Here is a 24,417-nt window from a genome sequence, read left to right as displayed (position 1 = left end):
TATAATATTAGAGAAAGCAATATAATTATTATTTTGCGTTTAATAATGTCATTTAAAAAATCTTAAACATTTTATAGTCTGAAATAAGTATGATGTCGGTCGATTTTCATAATTAAATGTTAAAGCTTGTTAAATAATTGCAGTTTACAAATACAAATAAATCTATTTCAATAAATTATAAATAAGTATAGAATAATATTTTACATTTAAATATGTTTATGTCCTAACAAATAATAATGTACCGGTTTAACCCGCATGTTAAGGTATCGAGTGTTTGTTTAATCGAATAGAAAATACTATGCGAGTCTGTGGATTATAGTCTGTGACTATATACAACATTAACAAGAAAAATTATTGAAAAGGGTGGTGGCACTTGCTTGTCGTTATTTAAATTTATTTCTAAAGTTATAAATGTAACCTCGAGTTGTTCGTAAAAATGAAGCTAGAACTATTTATATTATTATTTACTGTATTATATAGGGGTCAGTATTAATATAACTGCTTATTTACTCATACTTTACTTAAGTCTATTGTGACTAAATACTAACAAACATCTCATTCTTTTCAGTCGAGCTGGTCTCCTCTGAGTGTAATATACCAATAGTTTTGAGGAATTCATGGTTTTCTTTTGAAAATGGTCAACAAACAACGACTGATATCAATGCTTACGAAATGACTGGCAGGTATACAATTTATATAACTTAATTTTGAAGTCTTACCAAAATATGTTTACTTTAAGAAATTATAACTTATTAATTAAAATGAGTTGAAGATTTCTTATTATATGTAGAACATTTCTCGCTGGTTACATTTTATAATACTTTAAAACCTACAAACACCTTAAACTTTTCAAATTGTGCTAAAACTGTATTGAATGAATTCACAACTAATGATACTAATGTTTTTTTTTCTTTTTTAGGGGTTTATGTGTGAATATCAAAGCTGAATCTCAATCAAACTATACTATGGTATTTAAATATACAAAATGCTACTATTGTGTAAAGCTTGTTGTTCGTACTGTAAATGTTCTGGAGAAGATTGAAAGTCCTTGTGTAGATTTAGAACCTCATGAAGAACCAACTGTGGAGCGTGTTTGCAGAAATCTTAATCCTGACCAGTATTTCATAACCTTGTTTGCTGAAAATTTTGTTCCTGTAAGTATGACATTGTGTTGTGAGTGTTTAGTTAAATTATAATGTGTGGTTTTAACTGCATTTACTAAAAAGTTAGTATACAAGTTATAAATTCAATACAATATAGTCTGTAATGTTAAATAGATTAAGAACAATTAAAAAATATATAGTTGGAAGAAAATAAAAACAACAGATGATGAACAAGAATAGTTAAAGTAGACAAGAGTAGTCAATTACTAGCTGCTCATTCTGAAAATGCCTACATTTTTAAATTTATAGTAACAAGTTGTTGGTTTTTTATCATTATATTATATATATTCTATATCATTAATTATTTTGCATCGTGTTCAATTTCAGGTTAATTGTCGATCTTCTTTAGAGGGAGTGTGGCAGTTTACATATCAAAACCGATTTAGATTCACAGGTGAATGTAGCCACCCAGAAGCACAGATCAAGTCTTGCCAAACAGCTGGAACACAATTCTTGATAACAAATCAAAAGTTTAATATCACCTATAGAAAGTGCCCTGGAATGTCAGGCACATTTGAGGGAGTTGTTGAATACAGTTGTTTGGGTAAGCATATTTTTTACTATAATTAACAAAGACAGTCTCATTTGTATAAGGGTTGACATGTTCAAATAGAATTATAAGGACTCAGATTTCAAGACAAAATGGAAAACTTTGAATATTTTTATTGTACTAAAGTTTTTGACTAATCATATAAAAATTAGGATTTTAATTCAAATATGAATCAATAGTTATTGGGATATATCTTTTCTGAACATTGTAGAATTTATGGATTTTACATTCGCATGGTTTAATACTTTTAGGGCATTGGTTTGTTAACAAGAATCAGTTCTTTGCTGTTGCCAACACGAAGGAGTCACGTAAAGATGAGAGATACCGCTGCTTCTTGAGAAACAGAGATGATGATTTGTTTATTGGAGCATCTATTACACCTGAATGTAGCAGTTTGAAAACAGTGGAAAAATCTCCTGAAAGATACAAGATTACACCTGTTAAGGTAATATTTATGTTTAAAAAAAGTGTGTGCGTGTACTAGTGTACACATGTAAGAAGTTAAACTTCTTTATGATCTTATTTTTCGAAAAATGATTTGTGATATATATATGATATATGCAACTTTACAGAAATTGGTTAAATAAAGTTAAATTAGATAAATTTATTATTATCATAGACATGAATACAAATAATATATATATAATTATTTCATTTTACCTTATTACTACTAATTATTACAGAATTTCATCAATTGTAATAGAGTTATTACTATCAGTTATTGTTATTGTTACGAGCTAGGGGATCGGATAGAAAATAACGGAAATTTATTCAAGGGTTTATTTCTTGAAAAATCAATGAGGAATTTATGGACACAAATTAATGCAGAAATGACTTATAACACGCACAAAAACAGTCACTAATTACTTCACTTATGCACACTTCACACAGTACTTTATCACTTGTATTCACTTTATTCGCACTTTATCGCTTCGGTGTTTCTCTCTTGTTATCGCATTCAAACCTAAAGGCGACTAGTCGCGTTTCGGCTCGCTTATATATCCCTGGGAATAATTCTAAACAATATTCGAGAACTTTCTAGGCGGGCTTGCTACTGAGTAGCGATTGCACAATTCTAGAACGTCCGCACTCTTTGTCTCTTTCGCACGTTGCTCCGTCCTTGTCGTACGGAGTTCTAGAGTGCTCAGTCTAGTTTCGAGAAAGTTCTGATCTTCTCTCTCTCTCTCTCTCTCGTATCATTTCGTCCTTGTCTCACACCTAGAAAGTTTGGTCTAGAATATTCCTTCATCAAAGGGGTATAAGACCTAGGCCTGAAAACGGGTCCCCTGAAAACTGCACCACTCACCTACACATGTTCTGAAACCGACTGAAAAAAAGGTTTCAGCTTCCTGAAAACTAGGGTAACATTATGGAAATTACAATTTTCTAATATGTGCACTGCTGCAATGCATGTTGACTGCTGCAAAAAAATGCAGCTAGAAATTGATCCTATTGAAATATATTTAAAAAAATTGGTTTACCCATAGGCTGAAGTAGTAGAACCTGGTTGTCGATTGCCACAAAACTTCTCAGGCGATTGGATAAATACGGCAAACATTGACGCTGATGTATTTATAAATGAAACACACATAATTGAGACGTATTATCCCGACGAAGGAAGGTATAGGCGGACTATTTATGTTTGCAGGTGAGTTTTTTATTTCAAAATTAACTTATTCATTTCTACAAAGTGTACTATGACTCACTATATGAAGAGTTGGTTCGTTTGATCCCTCCTGCCTTGTTTCAACACCGTACGTGACGTATCAATTCAAAATTTCATCAAAATCACCTTAAAGGCTGAAAGTCTTCCGTAGTCTTCACAGGTACTTTTGCCAACTAGCTAATTATGGAATCGACTGCCAGTGGGGGGTTTTCCTGACTTCCAAATGTTCTAAGTGAGAGTGTACTCCTCCCTGAAAGGCCGGCAACGCACCACATGGATGTTCATGGGATGCGAGAACTGCCCTTTATGGGAGTCCCGTAGGCTTGTTTGCCCCTATTATGTAAAAAAAAATACATCGAGTTCTAAGTAACATTGCATCAACATTCTTATTATGACCCCTTTTTATCGATACAGCATCTCTAAGGACCTTATCAAATGCTATGTTCAGGCCATATTTCATATACAGCTGGTTTGATCTTGATTCAGTCTTAAAGGATATAATAACTTTTATTGATAGGTGTTAAAAAGTTGAACTGTGTTTAATTGATGTATGTAAAAAAATTATTTGCTGGAAAAACTTTTCAGGGAACAACGTGACAGTAGAGTGATGATGGCCCGTTTGACAGTTGACGGTTGTCAAAAGGATTATGTCTGCTTTGACTTTGTCCCGCAACATCACAATGTTATAAGGTATAATATTTTATTAAATACATTACAGGTTCAGTTGCAGGATGCAAGATTACCCACAGTGTAAGGTCCCATAGTAAAAAAAAGATATATGATTACCAATTATTTCCTATGATACTAACGTACTCACAACTAACAGCTTTGTCTCATACATAATAAACTACACTAGTGTAATTAAATAAAATCTGATCATTACAAGTAACCACTGTAGTGGGGCACTGTAAGATTTATCACCCACATACTCATTTTAAATAATTTTTAGGTAACTAGGAATGATTTAGAGAAAGTTAGGGCTAAGTATAACTAATGTCAAATTTAATAGGTTTTTATACAAGTCATACTTAGTAAGTCCTGACTCTGAATCTATTAAGTTACTGGTTGATTGTCACATCACCTCATCTGCATGAACATAACAAAGAAGACTAATCTTTTTTACTATTAATTATACAAAAGAGATAGAAAGATCTTAAACATTATACACTTCACACATATATACATACAAGTGTGCTGTATGTGTGTATATATATATATATATATATACAGTCGAAATCGATTATAACGACATCGTTTACAACGACCGATCGGTTATTACAGCCAGATTGTAAGGTCCCGCCCGAATCTCTAGTAAACTATTCAGCAAACATACCGCCTATAACAACATCGGATACAGCGACATATCGCTTACAACGACGAAACTTTATCGATATTCATCGACTATAACGACCAACCGCTTCTTGTCCCGGCAAAACAAAACAATACGGACGATTTTAAATCTTATTGATCAGCATTGAAGGAATATTTAGGCGTATTATTACCTACGCACTTTCTCCCACCTCATCCGAACCTCTTCCCGGCCATTTGACCTTGCATATTTTACACCAATTGTTTAGTGCGCGAAATGACTGCGTGAGTAACAGCTTGATTTATAAGTGTTGGTTTTGATTAGACCGTGCATTTATGCGTTATCATGTCGCAAAAAAAGAGGAAAGTGTTTTCTATTGAAGAAAAATCTCATGTCATATGGAGATTAGAAAATGGCGAGTCAAATAGTGAAATTGCAACGGAATGTGGAGTTTCGATATCAACGATTTGGAAGAATAGAGATAAAATAAAAGTTCTTTTCGAAAACAACTCTTTAAAACTTAAACGAGCAAGGACAAGTAAACATAAAGTTATAGAAGATGCTTTATTAACATGGTTTAAACATCAGAGGGCAAACAGCGTCACAATAAGTGGTCTGATTCTGCAACAAAAAGCCAATGACTTTGCTCATCTTATGGCTAAGGAAAATTTTAAGTGTTCGTCGTCTTGGGTACAACGTGCTCGTCATAATATTGTGGCAGGAAAAGTTTGCAATGAAGCGGCTGGCGTTTCTAAAGGAGTGTCTGAAGAGTGGCTCTCTCATAAGTGGCCTGCACTATGCGAAGGATACACACCAGAGGAAATCTTTAATGCTGATGAAACAGGATTGTTTTACAATTTAACCCCTGACAAAACACTTAAATTCAAAGGCGAGGAATGCAAGGGCGGAAAGTTGTCCAAAACAAAATTACAGTATTGGTTGCGGCAAACATGACTGGTTCATGTAAAAGAAAACTTTTGGTGATAGGAAAAGCTAAAAAACCGCGTTGCTTTAAGAACATTCTTCAATCTTTGCCTGTAACTTATGAAAACAACACTAGGTCCTGGATGACATCGCAAATTTTTGAAAAATGGCAGCGTATCTGGGATGCAGAATTAAAGTCTGGAGGAAACAAAATACTTCTAGTAGACAACTGTCCCGCTCATTCTGTAGTCTCCAATCTGAAATGCATAAGGCTTGTGTTTTTACCGCCCAATGTCACCTCTGTTTTACAGCCCATGGACCAAGGAGTGATAAAAGCTTTAAAAACACAATACAGAAAACTTCAAGTGCTACAAATGATACAGAATATTGAAAACAGCAAAGATACTAAAAGTCTTAGTGTTCTGGATGCAATTCTAATGATATCGGAAGCTTGGGAAAAGGTCACACAGACCACTATAGCCAACTGCTTTCGCCATGCAGGTTTCAAAGATCTCTCTCCATCACAAGCGGAGAACGACGATGATATTCCGCTAGCAAGAATGATACAATCTACAGATGAAGATGACAACGTAGCACTTGCTGAATTGGTTGCTCAGTTGCAAAGATCTACTGCTACAGAACAAAGAATTGAGATAGAGGAATTTATTGGAATAGATGACAGTGTCGCCGTGTGCGCCTTAGCTACTGAGGAAGAAATTCTTGCAGAAGCTGAAAGTAACAATCATAACACTGACGACGAAAACGAAGACCAGCAAGACCCAGAAGAACAGTTTCAGCCATCAACAATTTTCGAGGCTCTTAACGCTATAACAGTTTTGCAAAAATTTGTTGCCTTTAACGACCAGTTTAATACTCATGATACTCATACCTTGAGGAGTATGAAACGTAAAATGGAATAAAATATTTGAGACTAGGCTAAAAAAAGAGACTAAAATGACTGATTACTTTAAAAACTAGTGTGGTCTTATAACCTGTACTGTAAGTAGCTAAGTACATTTTGTATTCTAATTATTTCTTAATAAATATTTCCATTTCTTTTCTGACATTTGATTTGACAACAAGTTCACATACATAACCTATTCTAGATAGATACCTATGATAATATAACTACACAACTAATATAACTACTGTACTTGTTTATACTTATGTATTGCTTATAACAACTATCGGATATAACGTCGGCAAGTATACGGTCCCTTCAATGTCGCTATATCAGGTTTTGACTGTATATATATAATTTTGTAATAAATCATAGCGAAGCAATAATTGATTCCATTTGGTTATCAAAAGGATTATGTCTGCTTCGACTTCGTCCCGCAACATCACAATGTTATAAGGTAAATTGGATATCCAGAGAATTCATTGCGTCTGATATTTTTATAAATACATTACAGGTTTGGTTGCACGATGCAAGATTACCCACAGTGTTAGGTCCCATAGTAAAAAAAAGATATCTGATTACCAATTATTTCCTATGATACTAACGTACTCACAACTAACAGCTTTGTCTTATACATAATAAACTACACTAGTCTAATTTAAAAAAATCTGAGCATTACAAGTAACCACTGTAGTGGGGCACTGTAAGATTTATCACCACACACATACTCATTTTAAATAATTTTTAGGTAACTGGGAATGATTTAGAGAAAGTTAGGGCTAAGTATAACTAATGTCAAATTTAATAGGTTTTTATACAAGTCATACTTAGTAAGTCCTGACTCTGAATCTATTAAGTTACTGGTTGATTGTCACATCACCTCATCTGCATGAACATAACAAAGAAGACTAATCTTTTTTACTATTAATTATACAAAAGAGATAGAATGATCTTAAACATTATACACTACACACATATATACATACAAGTGTGCTGTATGTGTATATATATATATATATATATAATTTTGTAATAAATCATAGCGAAGCAATAATTGATTCCATTTGGTTAGGATAAAATGTTGGACATATTATCCATTGTGCGCTTCAAACAATTGTTTCAACTATACATTTAATTTATATTTCCACAGATATCGTAAAGGATTAGCAATGACACAGAACAACTTCCACACCGTATGCTCCTGGGTACAATTCCAGAACAAACGAAATTGGCGTTATGATATCTTCCTTAAGAAAGACCCAACACCGATAAGATGTCCCGTTGCAGGGAAATTTAATTTCACCCAAAAAGGAGATGTGAAGTTTGAAACTAGGATACTCGGTGGTGTTACATTAAGTCCCCGACCAAATTTATACTGTAAAATCAATATAAGTGATTTCTCTGTGTGTGATGTCGATCAGAAAACTGTGCAAATAAAGGAAAACTATTGCCTTTCGGTGGATCATTTGGGAAGACCGGTGGATATATACAGTGATCCCGATTATAAGATGAAGTGTATCGGCTATTGGAAAGAGAATTTGAAGTCATATCTGATAACGTATGACGAACTTGATCCGTTTTCAAAGTATCGATGCTGGGTGTACCAAAGGGCTGATCTTAACAGGTATTTTTTCTTACATTAATAAATTTTTTTATTGTAACTTTTTGATCATAAAGCGATTTGACTCTTAACAGAGCCTATTCGTTGTATAGCTTTTTATTTAATAATAATATATTGAATTGTTTGTGAGTTATATTTAATATAAAAATAGGTGCGTACAAGGTACACATCTAAAGTTTTAGATTTGTGGTGCGGTGGTTTGTTTTATTTTTTTAAATTTATTTCTACGATATTTACATTATTGGAGGCATTTTCTATTGGTATTGTTGCGACTAAATCATTATGTACAAGTAAACTGTAAACAACTTAAAACTGGTGTATGCGGTGATGTTAGTTAAGTCGACTATGTATTTGCGTGTTGTTCCCACGAGACTGTAAGTGCGTATTCCTATTTCACCATGCCTCCTGCTGATGTCATGTGGAACATGGTGTTATGGTTGCAGATCCTTACATTAGTTGTGTAATTGGCTATTAAAAAGAGTTCTTCTCTTCCGTTCTACGCCTTTGAGAACTGGCAGTAAATGTAAAATTAGAAGCATTTAATGTATATTTATTTTTTTGGCGTTCATACGTGTACATTGACCTATTTATATGAATAAATGATTTTCGACTTTTGGTGTACATATTGTCTGTATGCAGTATTGGCATCAATCATTTTGGGTCTTTTAAATTTATCTTAAGTCTAGTTAAAACAATGTAATTATTACCCAAAAAATAATAATTTAATAAATCTAAATTCTTACATACATTCATTTTGCAGAGTACTTATGTCTCAAGCACTGGGAGCTTACTGCGATTTGAAACAGGATGTGACGTCATGGAACTATACAGAGGGCGCTGCAGTTGCCGTTGAAATGGAGGAATATGAGAGAGAGAGGGATCAGTGCCCGATGCATTTTGATGATGGAAGCGATCCCTGGTCGACAAAAGAGAGTTTTATTAAAATATTCTCTTTCTCCTATTCGTTTTGGAGAAGAAATGCAGCTGCTACATTATATGCAGCGAATGTAGTTTTTATTTTAAGTTTTAGTACAATTCTCAAGTGCCTCATTACCTAAAGTTAAGCATAAGTCACAATTTTGTATTACACTGCTTAGTACAGTCGATTTAAGTATAATTGTATTGTCAATTACTGTAGTTTGCAAAGATTTGTGTAGTATTAATATGAATCTCATTTCTTCAGTGCCTTACATTATGTTAAAATTAAGTCTAATTTAGATTAATTCTTTCGGATTGCATTCCTAATTTTGTTAGATGCCGAGTGGTTTTATGAAAGGCAGAGAAAAATATATTGCGATTGTGTTTTTAGTATATATTAGTACCTCTTTGTAACTTATCCGTCCAGTTACTTTTGTACCATTTTTATACAATAAAGTTATTATTTTAGTATTAATACATGACTTTTTTTTACTTTACACATTAATACAATAAAAATATTGGATAGCAATAAATCTAGCCTCAAGTTTTAAGAGTAAGAAAATGTGCTTTGTTTTTAATTTTTAGTAAAACCTTTTTTTAATAACAAAATAGTTATTATATTTAGACAATGTACATCACACTGCTAATATTTATACATAGTGGAGACTATTTTAAACAGCCAGCTCTTTCAGTACTTAAAGGATCGTCAGCTGATTATTGAATGTCAACAATTGGGCAATTGCTCAGCAGGTGAACTTTAATATATATTTTTAACGTAACAGAAGACGGATAGGGGGATCACCTGATCTTGAGTAATAACGCTCCCCATGGGCACTCTCATATAAGGCTCGCAAGTTGCCGGCCTTTTAAGAATTGGTACGCTTTTTTCTTGGTCCCTAAGTTACTGCCGTATGATACGATAAGAAGGGTATTTTGTATTTTGCTTGTACGGCTAATAATGAAACTCAAACCAAAAAACTCTGAATACTCCCCGCCATCGCTAAAAATTGAGGAAAGCGCAAATTCGACCCCAGATGGAGTACTATTCTCACCTATGGCATCCTCGGGACTCAACGCAGACGGCGAATCGTCGACTTTCGGACCGGCTTGATCTTTTGGCTTTTCGTAAAGATGATGGTTCTCTCAGCATAGTCTACCGTATTTTTCATGAAAAGTGCTCTGAAGAATTGTTCGGACTAATACCTGTGGCTGAATTCCGTCATAGGAAGTCGAGGCAAAATGCAAAATTGAATCCTTTTCGACGCCTGGTGTTCGCGCACCACCTCACACACTCACCTGGAACTAGTTTTATATTAAATAGTATTTCCAAACTTATATGACTTAGGGGTATTTAACAAGAGACCGCACCATTACCTAAAAGGTCGACAACCCACCCGCTAGCCCTCATCATTACAGGTGTCCATGGGCAGCGGTTATCACTTTCTTCGAAGTGAAGCGCCCGGTGGTTTGCCTCCTGTCCCATAAACACCAACAAATATACTACTACATGTTCTGTTCTACTTTACCTAAAAGTAGTTCTTTAGAAATGTAGCAAAGCAATTCCATTTTGGTTATGTGACATAAATTTATTTGTTATTCAAATATGTACATATAAACAAGTTTTTCTTAAATACTTAAAGTCAATGCATTTTTTGCACCTTCATATTCTACACCATACAGGCAGAAATCAAACTTATCTATTATTATTATTAATTAGTAATTATTTATCTAATATTCCTAGTATATATAGGTGATAGATAGTTTAGAGGGTTTAATAGAAACAAAATGTTCCTTATAATTATTATTTTAATATTAGTAATTACAGTACATCTTAAGTAATCAAAACCATAATAATACAATCTGTATAGTTTTATTTTGTCCAAGATACTTTTGGTATATCAAAGTGCTCTGTGAGACTATCTAAATGCTGATTGAATCTCTCCACCCGCTGTTTGTGTGTCATCTCTGCTTTTTGTTGAATCCTCTGCTTTTGCTAAAACATAAGCACAAAAATTATTTCAATACATTTTATTTTTTACTGGTGATTAAGCCTAAAGGTTAACCAGTTTCTTAATGATCTAGTCATATTAATTTATAAGCTAGTCAAGTATCATACTATATATTGGAAACAACTGCATTAAATTCTACGCAGTAGTTTTTACTGTATGCCTAACAATATTTTATAAAATATTAAAGTTAGTTATTTAAAAATGATGTCACTGATTCTTTAGGTATTATTAAGTTCTAAATATTTTCCCTAGAACCCACATATCTTTCATAAGAAATGTTTTAGTAGAGTATTCTTTCTGTGACTCACTTTACAAATCCATCTTCAGTTTCCCGTTCCTGCTTGGTCTTTGAATTTTTATATAGGCACATACAAACAACATGGCATGCAAGAATTAAAAAAATCTTTCAGAACTAGTTCAATAGATCCAAAGATCAAGACCTATAACCTTACAAACTTTACCTCTTTATAATATGAGCACAGAAGTATGGATTTCATTTCAGAACCATGAAACAAAGTTTTTAAACTTATTACAATATACTACAGCTAAGAATAAATAATTTTAGAAAATGTATATATTCTTTTAAATACTATTCTCTGAATTTTGATAATATATTACTGAATAGGAAGCAAACATACCATTTTTTCCTGCATTTTCTGAAAAGCTAGTTCTGCTTTAGTTCTTTTCTGTTCTTCAGTTGGTTTTACTTGTTGTTGTTGTTGATGTTGTTTGACCTCGTGTTCAATAGCTTTTTCTATATCCTTATTGGCTTTTTTCTTCTTCTTCTTTTTCTTAATTCCAGAATTATCTTTGATTTTAAGCTGAGCTTTATTTACACATGCGTATTCATCCTCCTCACCCATTGTAATGTTATATCAAACTGTGCGATCTTAGCAAAAATTATAGTTCCTATTTCACAATTTTCACTGTTATGAAAATAGTATGTTAAATGTTTGCAAAATACTTAATGAAGTAATGTCATAGACATACGAGTATGACGGTTCATTAATGATAATTGACATCATGTATACAACAATATAAGACAGTGACAGCTAACTTTCTACTGATATAATTTAAGTTGAAAAAAAGGACGGGTTGAGTCGTTTGTACATTTAATTATAATAATGCAAAAAAAATCTGTTCCAAGGTATTTTCAAGTGATAAAAACTAGGTAAGACAAGGAAGTATGCTTTTCAGTCTTACAGTCTCTAGCACGACCGCAAGGCGAGAAAACTGATAACACATGAATAAAATGCGGCTTGTGTCCATAAGATACATAAACCTTATTTACCCTGCCTCTGCTCCGGGCTTGGATGTATATTTTTTCAACAAGAAAATTCTGTTGCCTCCACAATTGTTACTGGCATTGAGTTCGTCATCCATGACTAAGCATTTTACTAATCTTATCTATTGTTATTGTTTTAATTGTGGAAAACGGAAATTGTTTTACAAGGTGATATTAGTCTAAAGACAGACGAATAACTACAATCAACATTTTTAAGCATTAATCTTACGATGTTGTGAATTAAACTACGTTATTTACTAAGCAAAGCTTAATTTAAAAAGGTATCCATATATGACACTTCATTTGATGTAATAAAATATGAGAAAATTATTAAAAGAAAGAGGCATTCTTTTCAGGCGCTTGAATTCACCGTCAGTCGTCTTTTTAAAATACGGCAATTTTTAATTTAAATTTTTCTTATGATGCGCATTAGTACGTTATATTTGTTCATATATATGTATGTGAACTATATTAACGATATCACTTTGATAATGATGACCGTCGTCAGTAAAATGTAACCAGGAAGGAATTTGGCCTATGGTTTGAGAAGTTCGATTGTTCACAACAAATATCATAAATATATGATTGTTCTGAACAAAAGATCGGGAATGAATGGCATTTCTTGGTGTTATCGGACAAGCGCACGCGCTCCGCCCGCCGCTGACGCGTACGTAGCCGAGATTAGTTGATTTGCCGCCACGTGGCGCCACGTGCGCACTGACTACCCGCCAAATAAGATTAACGGATTTGCACACTACAGATTGCACACGAATACACGGGAAGTGTAAAGTGAAACGGTAATGAGATTGTTTGATGGAATGAATGAAATTAACAGTTACACTTTTGAGTCTATAAAAATAAATTATTAAGTTAAATTTAAAATCTATGGAACCAACTCAAGAGACTGTATTTATTTTTTAATTGTTATAAAATACATAATATAATATAAAATAAAGTTCAAAAGTTATATTGACCGAATTTAGAGTTAATTCAAACATTACTCTATTTCAGAAGGAATATGCTCCGACTATAATATAAGTGCACAGATATATATTAGTATATGACCAATGATCTTTTTTTTCTATGCCTAAAGATAAAAGCGGTATGACGGGATATGTCAAGCTAGAATGCTCACCTATAAAGAAAAAGAAAAATCATAAAATAGAAATATGAGACGAAGGTAAGGTTTGTTTTTTCAAGGTTTTTAATGAATACATATTTTTTACCTTCTGAGATGTTGAAGAGTAAAGGATGAAGGGATGATTTTTATTGTATTGTTACTGTATAGATATACTATCTTAATCACAGCTGTGTCAAAAGATAAAGGTTGGAGGTCGTAATAGTATGATTTTGACGCGTGTCGCATTTTCTGATAAGACGCACCCTCGCTGCATTTATGGCCAATTTATACAATAACGTATAAATATTTAATACATTTTATACTTTTTTGCTTACAGGAATGGTTTTGAAACTCGAATTAATGTAGCTGAAAATCATACAACCGTGTCCTTAGGAGATGCTTTCCTGGCAAATAAGGCCTATTTTATTCGCCATTTACGGCTTGTATTTTGTGAAATCCCGAACACATTCCTGTGTCTATTTTTATATGGTATTACCATCTCTGTCCGAGCAAGTTTTAATAAGAAAGGGCAGTTGGGGTTTGATCTATAACGTATAAGTATAATAGAAATAAAACGTATAAGTTTGCAAACATTTCATTGTCACTCAAATTTTTAATCAGATTTAAATAAAAAAGATTACTCGATTAAAAAGATAAACAAGATGGAGTCACATCCCTCAAGTCAAAGACGCAATTCCAAAAACAAATGTCTTCGCAACAGTGTTGCAATATTAAAAATATATTTAATACTTTGCTAATCTTCGATGACGTAATCTGTACTTGACTCTGTTTGCACACTAGTGTCGTGCGAAAGTATTTGGCTTAGCACGTCGTATTAGTCAAATAAATCCATATAAATCGACTCTCGAGAACAATGCGTGGCTTCTAATAGACATTAATACAACATTAGCTGTTAGGGCAACGGCACACGACGGCGACGCCTTGTTTGCTAAACTGCCCTAATCCACGATTTGTAGTTTATGGTCACCATGCTGCTTTAAAAACGGGGATGAAGAAAAACTTATTTTCTCAAAGTTATAATGTTGTCGCTTTTGATTGAGATATTATGAGCTACTTCGTTAAATATTTCCTTAGGCATTTCATTCACATTCTATAATATTGTTTACATAGACCATAAAGCTATTACCCAAAAACTAATGAGTAAATAATTAAATAATCAATTGGCGCTAACCTATATTAACCCATCTGGCCAGATTCCACCAGTTTCTTTGATAATTTTTAATTCATAGAAAAGTTGGCGATCAGCCTTCTGTCTGACATAAGCCATAATTTTTTTTGTAATTAAGACATGCCTCTGTCCTCACGATGTTTCCCTCAACAACGAGCAACTGTGAGATGCGCACAATTAGTCGGGATCGAACCTACGACCTCAGGGATGTGAGTTGCAGCCTGAAGTCCCTAGGCCAACTTTACATCCTAATTTAAAAATAATAAATAACATTAAATTAGTGTAATTTATAAAAAGTAAATATCAAATGCGATAGAAAACCGTTATCTCGTAATTTGAATAGACACAGGAACATAAAACAGTATAAAAACATTGTTAAAGACTATAGAATTATCCCATTATGAATTTAAATATGGTCATCGTTTTAATGCTAAAGGCCGGTGACTTCTGAGAGGAAATCCTTTTCCCACGAGCTTTATTCAAACATATGTAAAGCGTATGATGGATGACTCCAACGCCGCCCTAAATGGGGGTTAGCCGTTTAAATCACAATCATTTCAACCCCAAAATTTTTCTATGGTCACCGATATAACACGGCGAAATTTATAATGTAATGGATACGAGCTAATTCGACGAAAGAGTTCAATTGGCACACGTCACAATGATTGCTCTTTTTTATTTGTGGGTTTAAATTTTGAATGTATTGTTAGCTGCAATAAAAACAACAGATTGAATTTCTTTTCCCATAGCACTTTTGAACAATATTAAAATTGGTTGTTACTTCATTATCAATTTATCATTTGCTTTGTTTTTAATTTAAAGAAATTGTAAAGGAGTAGAAATCAATAGCTTACCTTTATTTTCAACTGCTCTTTAGAACGTTAGTATGTTGTGCTTTCATCCCTAAAATAGTTAAACAAAATAAATATATAATATAAATGTTGGGCATCATCATAAGTAACGAAAACTATTTAACGGGGCAGTAAAGATTAGAAAACAATATACAAGATATAAATAAAAGAAACGAGGGTAACAAACACTCTGGCATTGAGTGAGACTCCTGCCAGATTGTTATGTACGTATAAAAAATGATATGTATAATTAAACGTTCATAGGTATTTGACTTCTATATACAAATCGATTGTATTAAACGTTCTCTGTCCCTAGACTGTAAACCGAAGAGGGAAAATAATATTAAAAATCCCACCCGAGTCTAGAGGGTGGAGTTGAATCGTCAAAGTTTTCCCATTACGCAGTTCGGAGACATTAGCGCCCGCTTAGTTTCATTAAAATTTGTCATTTTGTGGTACGAGCAACTTCCAAATGGATGTAGGAACTTAAGTGAAACTTGGTTGACGTAAAAACTTTCGTCAGCCTTACGCTTTTTTAGACGTCATCAATTTCTTAGCCCGTCAGGAAGATTTTTCGCACTCAAACGCGTAAAGTGTAATTTAACTTTTGCGGGAATCGTTGCGTGCGAATTATGATCTTTGTTTTTTAAACTTTGATTGATTTGTGTTTGGAAAGGGGAATATTTTCCATAAATGTTTTAACGAAAAGAGTCATATTATTACTACTATTTGTTCTTTTTGTTCGAGATAATCATAGTTGTTTTCTTTACACTTTTGTCTCTATTATGTTTGCTGATAAGTGCTTGTAAAATTAAATATTGTACTTAATTTTTGTTGAAGTTGTATAAGTGTTCCGAGCATTGGAAAAAATCAATGGCGCTACAACTTTTCTTTTAGGTCTGGGCCTCAGATTTTTGTATCTGTTTCATGATCATTTGTTAATAATTGCCGACGCACGCTGTCGACTTTTTGGGTTTAAGGCAAGCCGGTTTCCTCACTCCTTCAACGTTCTAGCGATTGTTAAATGCGCACATAGAGAGAAAGTCTATTGGTGCACAGCCGGGGATCGAACTCGTAGGAGTCACGTGCTAAAGCCACTAGGCCAACACTGCTCTCAAGCGATGGTAAGCTTTTATAAATAAATACCTTTTCAGTATTGATAAACATAGAACCGTCCTTGAGATGACGTATGGAAAACTTCCTCTGACAAGTAGTGCGTTAATTGCAACTTAAATCTGTGGCGATCTTTGTCCTTTCATTGATTAGTCTTTTAGCCGATGTATTATTTCATAAAATGAAAATAAATAATTTTAGCTGATTGCTACAAAAACTTAAAAATATATCAAAGCATTTGAAGTGTATAAAGAAAATATCTTGGAGGACCACTATAGCTTAGGGAAAGATTCAGTTAAAAACTAAATCCTACCTTTGGACTCACAAACTGAAGAAGTACCTAGTTACCATTGATAAGAAAAACAAATGCTTGATTCTAATCTTCTAATAATAAGACATTAACGGTAAGAAAAAAACAGTTGTATTTTTATATATTATTATTTATATATAGACAGGTAAAATTCTCCTCCAAGGCATTCCACAATGTTAATTTTTTTGCTATCTCCAGCCATATTTAGCCCGTTATAAAAATTTAGCCTGGCAAAAGACAGGCCTTTCGACCTTGTGCCTGGACGGCCATTTCGCCAGTCTCTGTGTCCACCGGTCATTATTGTATATGGCATCGTGTCCAAGGCATTTCCATTTTCTTTGAAGGGAGAAAATTAGTGCATAATTGATCTGATGTTGTTCTTTTCGTTCTTAATCTAGTTTTTTTAGATGTTTTCTAATATTTACCTTTGCTTAAAGCCAAGGTTACTCTGACTTGGTGACTGGGTTTGTACTTTTTAAAATGAAATGTCTTTTAACAACGGTTCTTATATGATTCTTGAGACAGATTGAAACTTTTATTGTGGATCGCAAATCACAAACAAAATGCGCACATTTACGTAATAAAATCGGGTTTTATCTTACTATGACACTAATGAGCATATTGATATTTTCAACCTCACCAAAGAAGACGTGAACAAATATTTGAAGAGGCGGGAAAACTGACTTTGCTTGGCAATAACAATCTAGTTTTTTTATATGAGATATTAACTTGCGTTTGTTTAATGTTAAAGTTTAGTTTTCTCTAGTTTTTTGTGTATACTCACTTATAATTTCTTTTTAATTGATATCGTTTCTCTATGTAATCTGTTTTGGCTTTGTATATTGTCGTAGTACTACTAATAAAGAAATAAATAAAATAAATAACTGCATATCGATATCCATACGCAATTTAATTTATTTAGTAGCAATTCAGTTTCGTGTTCAGCCATTCGAACACAATTACATCTGTTATTTAAACTAAACTAGCCCTGACGCCTGGCTCCCCTTGCCAATTCACCCCGGTTATAAAGATGAACAATGACCGGTCGTGGGGTGGTGGCGAAAGTGTATGCACCCGTTTATCACTGGGGTGGTAATTGGGATTTTAAATCTCGCTTACTGAGTATCGAATCTCGAGAAAAACATTTTTCTTTATTATATATAACAGGAGGAGGAGGGGGCAGGAGGCTGATACATCTGTACAACTTAACATCAGCCCCTCAGTGTCCATGACTCACATTTCAAGAGGGTTCGCGAGTACGTTGCTGGCCTTTAAATATAATTACACTACGGTATGGAAGGAATAATCACGGCTATCGTAACGTAAGGCATGAGCAGCGTTGGCATAGTGGCTACAGCGTGCGGCTCTCATCCCTGAGGTCGTAGGTTCTATCCCGGCTGTGCACCTATGGATTTTCTTTCTATGTCATTTATCATTAGCTCGAACAGTGAAGGAGAACATCGTCAGGAAACCGGCTCGTCCTAGACCCAAAGAGTCGACGGCGTGCGTCAGGCACAGAAGGCTGATCACTAGCATATTCAATTAACAAATGATCATAAAACAGATACAGAATCTGAGGCCCAGACCTAAAATCGTTGTAGCGCCATTGATTTTTTTTTCGTAACGTAATGGAGTGGATGCGTATTGTTACTGTGGAAGAGTTCTGCATCAGGACAAGACGCTTCACGAGACTGAGGGCCAAGCTCTAGTAATAGAGAGGCAGCAAAAGAAGATATAAAAAATGAAAATGATTTTGTAATGGTGAGGTTAATATTCTAATCTGTTCGTATCGTTATAAATGTTATTTGATTAAATGCGGTGTAATGAAGGGCGGTAATGTAACTGGATACCAGCAGTGTCAGTAAATCAGATCTGCGTGGGGTGACTTATCTCACTCCAAAGGGGATCCCACGACTTTGTTCCCTTTTGGCCGAGACCATAAACGCTGTTACCATATCGAAAAAATTATTTCCAGTATTAAGAATATTCTTAACCTACATAATATTAAAAGCAGTAATTTTAAATACAGCAAAAATAATCCGCAAATTTCTACAGAGTAACCCAATAAAAACCTGTGTTATTACCTTAGGTCCATGTGCAACTGTGTATCAGGAGGTAAACCCTCACATAATAATAATAATTAAAAATTTATAATTTGCTAAAACCTATTTTAAAAGTTTGGAACCTTTAAGACTGGCAGTATAAAAGAAAAATAGTTTAAATACCGTTATAAGTGTGTTGGATATGTCGGTTCACAATTCAATTGTTTTTTAACTATTTTTCAAAGGCCGGCAACACTTGCCTTCTGGCAATATCAGGTGAACTTTCTGCCCGTTTACCTCCTATTACATTAAAAAAAAACGAATGCTTTAAAAGTTTTAGGACTTTTCCTTCCTGTTAATTCATTGTTACACTTTATTGTAGCGAGAGCTCTCGAGAGCATTTTGTGAGTTATTTTTTATTTGTCTAAGTCACGTGAACTAACGAAGTCCTACAGCAGATGTACTAGTCGATTCCAACTACAGTTTGTTTAATGTGTCTTCCTTAGTTGAGCCTCCGACGCCTGCTTCCTTCCTTACTCAAGCTATTTGAAGCAATTTTATCCGGTACTGTTACGAAGATTATAAAATGAATGAATCTTTGCTGATGCTAACGTTGACGAACATTGATGTCTAAATATATAGACAAGTGCGAGGAGAGAGCGGAATAAGACTATCTGGTATATTCAGTTTCAATTAAAATTTATTTTCCACGATTAACTTTATTTTTAGGATCTGAGATCTTTTCAATGGATCTTTCGAATTAACTTTCTATTTAAAAACCCCTAGTACCTGTTCCTATACACTCCACTACAGATAAATATTTGTTTACCGCATTTTATGTGCGCAAGAACAAACTGGAATGTAGCGATATTAAAAATAATTCAAGTCATGTGCGTTTAATTATAACTTTGATTCAAGTGACATTCCAAACTTGTTTGATGGCCACCAATTTAATTCGATAAAAACTGACTTATTAAATTAATTAATCGCCACAGCCCTTTATTGCTACAGGCATCTTATTGGTGTTTTTTTTATTAAGTATAAATAAAAAAAGCATAATATATTTTCAATAAAAGAATTTTTTAAGTACACTTACAGATAAAATACAATTAAATGCATTTACAAAGAGGGTCGGAAAGTCTGACCATAAACAAATGAAGAATTTATAGTCTACTTGTACCTATTATAATCTGTGGTTCTACGATCTACGATTCAACTCTATTGGTGGTGATATTTTGATTGGCCAAAGGCAATAAAAACATCTGTGGACCTTTATTCCTAAATAGACGTTTAAACGAGTGTTGACATAGAATACAGACGCTCCTAACCCCTATTTAGACAACTTTATGACATTTGTATTGCGTGTTCTTTTAGTGACTGTCAACATGTGACTATTTAGGTTGTGGTTTATTAGGTATTTATTTGCGTAGTTCGTGGTATGTATTATTCTTTAAGAAATAGTTTTAACATGTTCATATTATACAATTATTTTTTCTTAGTATCATAGATGTGTAACTAGTCGTATTAAGGGGTTAGATGAATATAGTAATTAGAGTAGGCACGAGGCGAGGCGAGGGTAGGAAGAGGACCGGAGATGAAGGCGCGATACAATATCCGGTTCGACGCCATTTCCGCCGCGCGACGTATCATGTGTGCCGACTGCCGGTAGATAAACTGTGCGCTGCTAATTGTTAAATCTATATTTACTTGACACTAGACTAACTTAAATATATAAATCATTGATCACCGAGACGTCGCCAACTGCCTTTTGTGTCTTCGGAATCCGCTATAGGGCCAGCATTAAATGTGTAACTTTTTGATGACAAAACTTTTTATATTTATTGTTTTTAGAAAGACTTTTTGAGTGATAAATATGACTGGGGCGCCCAAAAAGTGAAGTCATCGCAGCCCATGGACACCTCTTAGAATAATCATTAATATTTTTTTTTTATTAAATATAAAAATAATAGTTGGTTTTCAGGTCGTTGCAGTGCTATATTACTTGTTCATTATGTCGTTTTAATATGGAAAATGAAATATTTAAGAGCAGTGTTGGCCTAGTGGCTCCTTTCCTGAGGTCGTAGGTTTGATCCCCGGTTTTTCTATGTTCGCTGGATGGTGAAGGAAAACATAGTGAGGAAACCGGATTGCCTCAGAGCCAAAAAGCCGACAGGGTATTTCAGGCACAGGGGGCTGAATACCTACTTGCCTTTTATATAGAAAAATGATCATAAAACATATACAGTAATCTGAGGCCCAGACCTAAGAATATAAAATTTAAGTGAATGAATGTTCAAAATCCCTTTTCGTAAACATACGATATTCTTTGAATATTATATACACTCTAGTATAGTCTAGCAAATAAACAACGACAAATATTCTTTGTTAATCTGCAATCCTACAGGTAACATAAATTATATATAAAATCAATTAGGTATACTAAAGATATATTTACAAAAGGAAAAATCTATAAAAATATTAAATTTAAATAATCTAAATCAGCTGTGTTGTATCATGTGGTGGTAACTTTAATGTATGTACATGTACGCTACGAATCCTACCAAGGATTATATATATGCCAATATGCAAAAGATGATAATACTATTTAAAAAAAGATGAATTTTGATCACATAACTCGGGCTAACCTCAAGAATATCTAGTTTATTTTAAGTATACGAATGGGAGTGCCTTTTGTGAGGCGATCAGGCTGATAGGGCATAGTCGCGGCAGTCATCATGTCCCAAGAGGTTTTGCCTCACTTCACTCTTTTGTTCGGGAGCCAGGACTCGATGGGCGATTCCAGCTAAAAGTGGTTAAGTGGAACTTGGTTCATCGATTATTGAATGTAACGTATGTTTGGCTTATCACGGACTAAGGAAATCACGGACAAGAGGGCGCCCTAAAAAGGTGGATAAAAGATATAGAAGCGTTAGCAGGAAGCGAATGGAGACAGAGCGAAATGGATACAGATATTTGGAACTGCTGGAGGAGGCCTTTACTCAAGAAGGGGGTTCGATCAACGTTACCGAAGGATGTCAGGATATCGAGTGATAAGAAAAAAATGTATTCAAATCTGAACTGTATATTAGACATTTGTAATAATTATATTTGTATATATGATTTTTGTTCGGATAGGTTCTTTAAAAAAACTTAATGACTGACACTAGGGAGTATACTAACTACCAATAGCGTTACAATCTTTTAATTCTGTATCTGTTGATAATTTCTAATTGGTTATCAACTGTGCCGGTCACAGGTTTTGGGTTTAAGGCGTGACATTCCTCAGGATGTTTTCCTTCGAGCGATTGTTTAATGGTCACATATACAGCCCATTGTTGCACAGTTGGGAATCGAACCTACGACCTCGGGTGATGAGAGTACCAAGTTCAAGCCACTGCTCATAGCATTAGTGAAGTTCTTGCGAGGCGCTACGTCTGTAGACGCTAAGGTAAGATTCGAAAGGTGTCTCGTTTGTCAACTATTATAGAATATTGACCTACGTCAATTAATATTTCGCCGTAATTAATTGTAAATGGTAAGAAAGTATTTGATAATCGTAAAGATAATGTTAAGCTATTTAATAAATACTATTACAAATATTTATTATATATGGACCATATAAAAAATAATTGTATTTGATGGCAACACCAATTTAGCCATAGATAATACATTAGCGAAGATAACATCATTGGTTATTGAATAGTCAAATTGCAGTCATATAGCTAGTAATGATAATTATTATCAGGCTTGTTGCGATAATACAGATTTAGATAGTAGCAGCTACCGAGATAACCTCTTACATAGCTCATAGCATATAACGCACCACCCTCGCTGTACAGTCCACAGATTACATCTTTTAAAAATTTTTAGCATATTTTGTGGACTAAGGAAATGGGCTACGAATACAGATACAATAAACGTTTTTGCAATGCAATGCAGTCACGTATATGGTGGAAGCTATTAGTTTTTTTTTCTTTAAACGCAAGAATTAATTACAGCGAAATATTAATTGACGTAGGTCAATATTCTATAATAGTTGACAAAGGAGACACACTTGGAGGGTAATCTCAACCTTCGAATCTTACCTTAGCGTCTACAGACGTCGCGCATCGCAAGAAGTTCACTACTGCTATGAGTAGTGGCTTGAACTTGCGACTCTCATCACCCGAGGTCGTAGTTTCGATTGCCAACTGTGCAACCATGGGCTGTCTACGTGCGCATTAAACAATCGCTCGAAGGAAAACATTGTGAGGAAAGTCACGCCTTAAACCCAAAACCTGTGACCGGCACAGAAGGTTGAGAACCTATTAGAAATTATAAATAAATTAATAACGCATATCGGTCATAGAGCCGACAACTAACTCGTGAGCTGGACTCAGAATTCGCATTTAGTCTCATACTCAGTCCGTTGTACGTGAGCCTTCGGGGAATCTCCTCCCCGTTTGCAACCGATTCTATAAAACATCCAAAAACATAATCCTATAATCACCATGTATGAGAATAGACAAACTCTTTGCTTAAAACAATAGGCGTAGTGTCAAAGAATATGTAGTCTATGGTATTTATTTTATTTACCTTAATTTAATTTTAAATAGAATTCTGAGCTAAACTAAAATACGCTAGAAAACTTTATTAAAGCAAAAAATATAAGAGACACTCAGTATCTTTATTTTGTTTTAGTAGAGACTTAGGCCGTGGGTCCAAGTGCTCGCTAATTAAAGTATTAAGTTGGAGCCTAGTACTATCGGTGACCAGTCAGACCAGTCAGAATCAGAGAAATTGTTGCTAGTGTTAAAGACTGCTATAGGGACCCAACTTTTTAACTTTGTTTTAATTTTCTATTTATCAATTATTATTATTACTATGTAGGTTAACAATATCGTACATACTAACGTATATGTTTAATATTTTATACTTTTCCTGACCTTACTACACATAAATTGGAAGTTATGCAAAGCAGCATTTGTTATTGGACATACATTCATTGTCAGTGGTCACTGAACTGGACTGGTTATTAGAAATTTAGTTGCTTAATAAGTGACATATGTTGTATATATATAAATATCCGTGTACTATCGGATATGTTTTACAATAAGGCATTAGAAAATTGCATTCATTCGAGAACAACATTACATTAAAACATTGAGTCCATATCATTATGTTTTTCTGGATCTCCGAAGGAGAGAATGCCTCCTCTTAATTCTTCCACTTGTCTCTATTACTCGCCACAATTTTTCAATCCTGCCCCGCGTGTCCCTTTTATTCCATGTTGCCAAGTTTCTGGTGGGCGTCCTCTTCAAGCCTTCAGACCGTCTACAGATAATGTATAAAGAGATTGGTATTGTTTGTAATTTCCCAAAAAAACTGGCAATCTTCAACAAACATGTGTTTGCGATCAGTACAGTGGATTTCTGAAAGGATCTAAGGAGGGTGGCAAAGCCTCGAG

The 24,417-nt window shown here is 34.1% G+C and overlaps 2 protein-coding genes across 2 annotated transcripts; one reads left to right on the top strand and one right to left on the bottom strand.

Annotated features, from left to right (window-relative positions):
- Window positions 1-362: 362 nt before the first annotated feature.
- Window positions 363-9,527, top strand: LOC123708116. Its single transcript, XM_045658633.1, has 9 exons — window positions 363-482; window positions 569-683; window positions 920-1,154; window positions 1,491-1,707; window positions 1,965-2,158; window positions 3,201-3,361; window positions 3,965-4,069; window positions 7,664-8,137; window positions 8,895-9,527. The coding sequence occupies exons 1-9, from the start codon at window positions 437-439 to the stop codon at window positions 9,190-9,192; spliced, it is 1,845 nt and encodes a 614-aa protein (XP_045514589.1). The 5' UTR covers window positions 363-436; the 3' UTR covers window positions 9,193-9,527.
- Window positions 9,528-10,843: 1,316 nt separating this feature from the next.
- LOC123708123 (protein FAM32A-like) lies at window positions 10,844-12,047 on the bottom strand. Its single transcript, XM_045658644.1, has 2 exons — window positions 11,700-12,047; window positions 10,844-11,045 (listed from the first exon to the last, which is right to left on the bottom strand). Exons 1-2 carry the CDS (start codon window positions 11,922-11,924, stop codon window positions 10,923-10,925), a joined length of 348 nt encoding a protein of 115 aa, XP_045514600.1. The 5' UTR covers window positions 11,925-12,047; the 3' UTR covers window positions 10,844-10,922.
- Window positions 12,048-24,417: the final 12,370 nt, after the last annotated feature.

This window comes from Pieris brassicae, chromosome 4 (genome assembly GCF_905147105.1).
Source record: "Pieris brassicae chromosome 4, ilPieBrab1.1, whole genome shotgun sequence".
NCBI lineage: Eukaryota > Metazoa > Arthropoda > Insecta > Lepidoptera > Pieridae > Pieris > Pieris brassicae.
This window is presented reverse-complemented; position numbering and strand designations above follow the sequence as displayed.